Raw genomic sequence first — 8,176 nt, forward strand, 5'->3', positions numbered from 1 at the left:
ATGCTCCCAGTTAGCAATACTTGTGGGAAATGCTGCTCCTGTATGTTAATAATGTGATGCTTCCACACAGCGAGCACACGTGTACAGCCATTCTGGAGAACAGACCTACTTGATGCAATCTTGAGCTCATATCCAGAGAACTACCTGAGCTTGCAAGCCAGGCCCAATTTGGAAAAACTATTTAGCATGTTTTAATTGACTGTACTGCTCAGTTTTAGGTTCATGGGGCAACCGGTGCAGGGGCCAGCAAGAGTCAGCTGACTAAAGCTCATTAGCCGGCATTTTCCTGTAAGTGGCAGCTTCCAGCTCCCATCTCTCCCCTGGCTGAGCTGAAAGCACTTGAGAAGCATGGGCTGAATTAATCTAGGTTTCACTTCATCCCATACACTCAAAAGTGTTGTTGTTTACACTAGCTAGGTTGAAGACAAGCTCCTCCCCACAAAGCAGCTCAGGGTCACTAATACCATGGACTGGAGTCTGACCTCAGAGCCTTGCCCTGCACCCCTGAGGGCCCATCTGAGAGAGCAGCAGCCCTCTGATCCCAGCCATGTCTCCCCTCCCTCACAGGAACCAGCCTGGCTTGCAGTACTCAGGATAATGAGTTTACAGTTGGCATGAGCAGATGCACAAGTCAAAGCCTTGGAGGTAGGGCATGTTTGCAGTGACTCATGTTTAACATTAGTTCTCAAATTTACAGCAACTACAATCAAGTTAAGAGGTTCAACTTCTGAAACTGCTTTAACAACATTTCAACTCAGCTGGTCTGCAGCAGCACACCTAGGAGGATGTGCTTGCACACAAGACCAGACCACCTAACATAACTATGAAAACCAAGCCACTTAAATCTCAAAGACATTCAGTTAACATATCTAAGACATCTCAGGCCAAACAATAGTTTATTTCATTTCATTTTCAGCAACATCTCAACCATCAAAAAATAAACTCTAACACAGATGGATGGAAGACTTCTCTACAGTGTAACTAAGTGGGCTCTGACCCCAAGGGTTTGAATTGGAGTGACATTTTATTATTCATCCAATAAGTTAGGAAGCATGAAAATAAAGTGCTTTATTTCTGAGCTGGCATGAGGTCATCAATGGACTGGCCTTTTTCAAGGCGTTTCTCCATTTCAATGAGAAGCTTCACTCCATCCACCACCATCTGCACCAGCTCCACCTCAGAGAAGCCAAGACGATCAGCATTGGAGACATCAAACACTCCTCCAACAGCAGCTGTGTCCACACCACCTGCAGCAAGAGATTCAGTTACAACATTGACCTCAGCCACAGCAGACAAGTCTGACTTTCCTCCCTCACTAGCTTGAGGCAGGGACACAGCAGGACCATTCTCTACAAGCTGCCACTGGTGCCTCGTCCCACATGCGGGAAGATAAAGCCCTGTGTAACTGCCAACATGAACCACAGAACATGCAATTAGGCCAGCTCTTTATTCTTCTGACCCATGAGCAATCTAACCTGAGGTCACAAGTACCCGCTGGAGCCATCTCCTAGCCATAGGTTAAACCAGGATTCCCACCCTTGCTTATGAACAGGAACAGCTGTCCCAGGTCCACCTTACCTGGTGCTCAAAATGACACAGAGGACATTAACTAGATAGCCAGACAAAGTACAAACTAAGTAGAGCACTGGCATCCTCAACTCCTCCGCTATAAAATTTGAAAATGTTTTTCTCTACATGGGCTTTAAAAGGGTTCCTTTTGGGTGCTGCGACAGGCACTGACAGTGTGAACCAAGAGATGGCTCTGGCCATAACTAGGCTTTTGCTGGTGTCCTAGGGCAGACTGACCCAGCCCAACAGTGTTATTATCAACTCTCACCTGTGCCTCGTTTCTGCAGCCGAAGTCTCTTGAGGACTTCTCCAAACTTCTCATGTTTCCCAAGGTGTGGGAGCTTGATGTGCACACCAGCACGGAGCCCTGTTCCAAGGTTGGATGGGCATGTCAGGATGTAGCCCAAGTGTGGATTCCACATGAACTCGTAGTTTTTGGCCTTGAAGAGACTTTCTATCTATAAATAGAAAGAATGAATGTTTAGAGATTGTTCTCTACCTTAAGATTGCAGAACATCCATTAGTGCTTACTTGCAGCTTCAGTCACTCAGCAACAGCCACAACACCCAGAACAGAAATTTCAGCCACATAAGCCTCCTCCCTATGGAAAAAATGGCCACCAACAAGGGGCTTTTAAGGCCTTCATCTTGCTCCTAGCAGTGAGACAGGCTAAGTTGAAAAGCTACACTCCTTATGTCACTATCTGTTGGGAAGCTGGATTTACTCCATGTCAAGCTGGCACATCTCAGGATCAGGAAAGGGGCCAGTAAAGCTCAAGCTTCTATCAAGACTAGACATAGAGAACTTGAGTCCAGCTTTGCCCAAGCACATTCAAGCAATTTCTCCTCCTCCCCAAGGTGTCTCAAAGCTTTAGAGAACTATGCAGAAATTCTTTAAAATACAGTTTGGATAAGGGTGCCACCACATTAAGCAAACATTCTAGATTGCACAGCTACAAGGCTTTTTGCCAAAACACCTGTTTTGGAACCCTCACAGCTCTGGATCTCATCAGGGTGTTCTCAGAGATCCAGGCTGTGAAACACAACCACGGAGGACTCCAGAGGAGGCTTGAAAGCTGCATTCTCAGATCTAACCAGACAACCATTTGCCATTTGAACCTACAGCCCAGACAATGGTGATTTACCTTTGTTAGTCCAGTACAGAAGCGGCTGAATACTTCCTTCATGTTGCCACCTTTCTGCATGGAAATAACTCTAAGGTGATCCTCCTCATTGATCCAAACAAGGAAAGTCTTGTTATCATTGTGCCTAGGAGACAAAGCAATCAGCTTGCTGTCTTGCCCACCTCACATTTTGAAGATGGCCCCAAATTGCTCATCACTGCAGTTTTTAGTTCAAGATACTCACTTAGCTGCTTCAACAAGACTGATCTTCCTTCTTTTGCCCACACAGGACCTGAGTTAAGCCGGTAGTTGTTACCCTGCTCTTTTCAAGAGGTAATTTGAATTGGCCTTTACAGAGTGAGTAATAACATGGCATTACCTAGTCTTACAGTATCAAAACCTAAAACCCCCTCATCCCCCAGCTCACTTCTGGCTCCAGTTTACAAATTAAGGTATTTCTGCTCAGCAATGTGAAAGGTGATCAGTAGACCTTGAGGGAGTCCTGTACAATAATGTTCATAATGACACCATGCATAACAAGCCTTTTTAGCAGTATTTTGTCAGATTTATGTCAAACTGCACTTTGTACCTTACTTTCACTATGAACTTTAGATCAGGGCTCTTCAGAGATGCTATATAAAAATCCTCTGAACAATGGGCTCCTCCTGCCCCAGCTTGCAGCTGACAGCAAGTACTATCATCCGTGTTTATCTTGCTAGTAATTTCTGAACTTGATTAGGATCAAAAATTAGCTAGTACCCAAGGAAAGTTATTTATGCAGACAACACTAAGACATTACACACTTCAAGTCTGTAGATTAGTCATGCTCAGATGACAGCACTATCTGGTGCTGGCAATCTGCAGGTAGATGATGCAATCTTAAAGGTGACCTACAGAAACAAAGCATGCTTCCTCTGGGTTGTACTGAAACAGCTGCAGTAATAAGATTGGAGCATTCCTGTTGATAAAAACCTAGCCCTTAGCTTACAAGGGAGCAAGTTAATTATGCTGCAGAAGCTCCTGAGATGCAGTTTTATGTAGGTGACCTACATTTAAAACAAGCAGAATCCTTCTATTCCACACCTCTGCATCAGTCAATTCCTGTCACTAAGCCTCTGGGGACAGGGGGGAGATCTCCTCACTAGCACAGATAAAACCATACCAGCCCAGCACCAGTGAGTTTCTGCAAGCAACTCACTGGGGAGTAACCCAGGGGAGTCACCACGCATCCAGGATCAACCCTGAGCTAAGACAATGCTATGGTTTGTACCACAAGTTACTCTCAACTCTTGTGGGAAGAGCTGACTGTAGTGGCACATCTGCTCCTTTACAAGTGATCCACTTCCATAAGCTGCTTCAGTTTTTGCATGGTAGCTCACTAACCCATGCAGGCTCTGGTTCTGGGCTAGCCAAGCTGGCTTGTTCTTACCAGCACAAGAATACTTGTCCAAATTATGGTGGTTAACTGCAAGTTCTCTGTAGAAGTTTCTCATCAAATACAGTAATATAAGGTGAGAAGTTACTACTTTGCCCAACAGTACAAGTCACCACTGAAACAGCAAGATTTTAACTTCTATGACTGCTTCCTCACAGACATACTCACCAGATACCCCTGGCATCAGGCCAGTCTCGTGCCATCCCAGATGCCAACAGAAGAGGAGAAACTGGCTTGTCAAACAAGAAGTGGTCATCAATCAGCTGCTGCTGCTCTGCATCAGTCATGTTCCTCAGAGCATAGTACTTCCCCTTGAGATCACCATCCAGACTACCCAGAGCTGAAAGAGAGAGACTCTTTTAGAATGGGACTGAAAGTTCTACACTTTCCCAGCACTTTGGAGACCACACACAAAGTATGGCAATGTTTGATCTGCTGGGTCTGGTTCCTCCCTTGCTTTCATCTGCAATGGCAGTGCCCTTGTGGCAGAACCTGAGGCAGTATCAGATGATTTGTCTGCACCTTCCAGGCTTATACAAGTAGCCTTTGTTCCCTTACATGCAGTATAGAATCATTACTGCTGCTGAACTCTACAAACGGAGACTGCTTTTCTTCCAAGGAGAACCAAGGTTATGAATATAACAAGCAGTATTATTCTAGTCAAGGACTGTTACCCTGCCCTTGAGAAATTTTGAAACAATTACACACTCAGCCTCCAGAACTGCACCTTGAGCACTGGGAGGCCATAGAAAAAAAAAAACAGCTGAAGAGCTTCACTGAAAACCAGTGCTTATTCTATTCAGCTGCAGATTTGGAACAAGACTACATCTCTAAGCAAGCTGAACATTAATGAAAGTCAATTAAATGCAGCCACAAAATACTGCACCCCATGACTCAAGCCCTGTAGTTGCTACATACCTGTTACATTTCAGGTTTGAGCCCTGATGAACCAACCTCTTTCCCCACACACACAGAAGTTTTTGAGATCAGCAGAGGTCAACTTTAATGCAGTCCAACTTCCCTCTGCCATGTGCTCTCGCTGTCAGCTACAAGCTGCAATGCTGAGGCAGCTCTAAAGCAATGAGCCTTTTCCAGGGAAAGCTCCATGTTCAGACTAAGTCTCCAGGGAGGTGCCTTTTGCCAAGTGCCTCCATTTTCAAACTGCAAAGAGCACCTCTTGCACAAAGGACAGAACGGTGCCCCTGGTGCACCCAGCTCTCGCCTTACCTTCAACAGAGAGCTTCTCGATGGCGCGCCTCTCTCCTCGACTGCAGTGTGGGGGAAGGCAGAACCCACGGATGCTCCTGCCAGTTCTGACACGGGAACTCAGCACGTAATTGGGATCCAGGTCATCACCTCCCTGCAAGGTGAGCAAACCAGCAAGTAAAACCCTGTTACCAAGACACCTAAACACATGTAGCCTCCATGCATTTAAGAATGCACTTTACACCTGAGGCAGTGACTCCTTGGCCTGTAAGCCACTGCCTCACCTCAGGGCAATTCTCTTCAGCAACACATCAAGTATCTGTGTAACACAACTCTTGCTCTGAGGTCAAGGCTACAGATACTAAGTAGTCCTAGAAGACAGGGATATGACCAGAACATCAGTTCCATGTCTGTTTCAGACTGTGGTCTGGACTTCTGTTATCCCTTACAGATTTGCAATCTAGAGACATCAACATGAGGCAAAAACCTTCTTCAGGTATGAGAATTATTCTTTACTGTTCTCCCAAGTGTCTTTATTTTCAATGATTTATGGCTAGCGAATCAATATGGAGTTAGGAAGTCCCAGAGTTTAGCTAACAGTAACCTTTAAAATCCGTAAAATTATTAAGAATCCTTACTCCTAGCTGTAAAAATATTTATTCAATGGCATGACACCATCAGCTGGTAATTAAGATCCAAGATCAGACAGAAGAAAGTATTCAAATTTTATGATAGTCCTCAACTTCCAGGGCAGTGTTGTTTAGGTTGACTGTTAGAGCCCACAGCTCACGGAAACACACACTGAAGGTGTTTGGCACAACCCTCACTGCAGCAGCACCTGAGAAAAGCTCCTGCTGCACACAAGCTGCCCAGCCACTGACATCCCACAGCAGCAAGCTCTTCAGGCTGATTGCACCAGACTCACAGCCCAAGTGTCCGTGCTCAGTGGAAGCAAGGGGACAGAGCCTGAGCAACCAGCTTAGGCAGCTGCCAACAACTTCACAGTCCTCAGACCAATAATCTGTAATTGATCAAAACTTTATACCTGCAGGTTATCAGCATTCAGGTCAGTCTTGTGCTGATCACTTGGTTTGTAGCCACCATGCCTGTCTTCAATAACTGGATCAAAGAGCTCCTTGAACACTTCATAGGATTCTTCATCACCAGCCACACATCCTACTGTCATTATGAAGGGATGGCCTGGAGTGGTAATAAAGTCAGAAGAGCTAAGTTTGGGTGACATTTGGCTGTACTCCAGTGCAGCACTAACCAGGCAAGTTCTTTAGTGGCAAGTCTAGTCACTCAGAAGTTCATTCTTACATAGAAACATTTGGAGAGACCCTACATTTTACACTTCATTCAGTTCGTCAAATGCAGTGCTATGGAAACCCATAGCTATTGTCATTAAACCAGGCTCATTTGTCAAGCTTGGTTTAGGACAAATTTGCACAGCACATCTAATTTGACTAGCTAATTTAGATCACTGCATAGAACTTTATGTCTAAACAATCATGCTTTGCTGCAAGCAAGCATGCTTTGCTTTTTGCTCCTTCTGCTACAGAGCTACATTTCTGTAGTCTGCTCATAAATGCCACCTCCACAAGATTAGTTTTAAGTCACCATATTCAAAAGCACCAGTTACTTCAGCTGGTTCACACGGAATATTCTCAATGCATTTTACCAGGATTATCAACCCCAGTCTGAATGACATCATCCAGGGTGAAGCCACTGGGCGTGACTCTGTCTCTCAGTTTCTCGTATAATTCCAGGGTTAGAACTTTGGCCATGTGGTTGTTGTGGGTGCTCAGGTCCGGATACTCCTCATCAGGAGGCAGTCTCTGATTATTTAGTTGGGCCATTTTGATATTGCTAGAGTAAAAATAAATACTGTAATGTTAACATGTAAACACATCTGCTCCCCCTTTTTCATAGAAGTGCTAGAAAACATCATGTAACCAGTTTGGAATAGGAAGAGACCGAGATTGTCAGGTAATCTTTTTTTCCCCCCCCTCCTCAGATGAGTTATAATTAGAATGCATTTGGTTTAACTTTTTTTTTCTCTCCAGATTGAAAGTATTTAGCAGAGCAGTTACATAATAAGTGTCTGGGAATTGGTGTGTCAGATCACAGCATGAAACATAGCTTGATGGAAACATGGCCTCCCAACAGAGCCATGCCTTTAGAGCAGTCTCTTGATGCTTTGGATTTGTCCCTCAGTAGCTTGAGAACTTTGGGTTCTCAAGCATTGTCAAGAAGCACTTCCAGTCAGGAGGGAGAACAGATCATTATGCAGACCTAACGATCCCATTACCTGGGTTGTCAACCCCAGTCTGGATACAATCATCCAGGGTAAATCCACTGGGAGTCTGTTTATCCCTCAATTTCTGGTACAGGTCCGGGGTCAGCACCTTAGCCATGTGATTGTTGTGAGCTTTCAGGTCAGGGTACTCATCCTCAGGCTTGTACTTCATCTTCAGGAGGTTGTGGCTGTTTGAGAAGGGCATGGCTGACCCTACCGCAGTCACTAGGGGAGAAAGACGGGAAGCCTTTCACTGGGGGTTTGGCAGCCTCCGAACCGCCCGGGGGAACGCCAGGCACCCAAAAGGTCACCTTGGCTCACGTTCCACCCGCGCCCTTCACACCTCTGCGGCTACACCACCTTCCACAGGCGCCGAGGAGGAGCAAAGAAAGTAAGTTCTTCACCTCCAGTAGCCTTGCCCCGTCCCCACCATCCCGGCCGCAGGGGCACAGGTTCTCCCGCCTCCGGGGCGCCGCCCGGGTGAGGGGACGCGCCCAAGGTCGCACAGAGCGGCCGTTGCACAGCGGGCGGACCCCGCGCGGCT

General features: G+C 45.9%; 1 protein-coding gene across 2 annotated transcripts; it reads right to left on the reverse strand.

The window, feature by feature from the left end:
* Window positions 1-877: 877 nt before the first annotated feature.
* On the reverse strand, window positions 878-7,881 carry CKB (creatine kinase B). Of its 2 annotated transcripts, none has more exons than XM_031066156.1 (7): window positions 7,645-7,881; window positions 6,379-6,533; window positions 5,355-5,487; window positions 4,296-4,467; window positions 2,714-2,837; window positions 1,838-2,027; window positions 878-1,247 (listed from the first exon to the last, which is right to left on the reverse strand). In XM_031066156.1, the coding sequence occupies exons 1-7, from the start codon at window positions 7,835-7,837 to the stop codon at window positions 1,069-1,071; spliced, it is 1,146 nt and encodes a 381-aa protein (XP_030922016.1). In that variant the 5' UTR covers window positions 7,838-7,881; the 3' UTR covers window positions 878-1,068. The 2 variants fall into 2 exon arrangements, with proteins under 2 accessions (XP_030922016.1, XP_030922017.1); XM_031066157.1 differs by lacking the exon at window positions 7,645-7,881 and adding an exon at window positions 7,015-7,218.
* Between the last annotated feature and the right edge of the window lie 295 nt (window positions 7,882-8,176).

The sequence above is a fragment of the Geospiza fortis genome, unplaced genomic scaffold (genome assembly GCF_000277835.1).
Source record: "Geospiza fortis unplaced genomic scaffold, GeoFor_1.0 scaffold23, whole genome shotgun sequence".
NCBI classification, from domain to species: Eukaryota; Metazoa; Chordata; class Aves; order Passeriformes; family Thraupidae; genus Geospiza; species Geospiza fortis.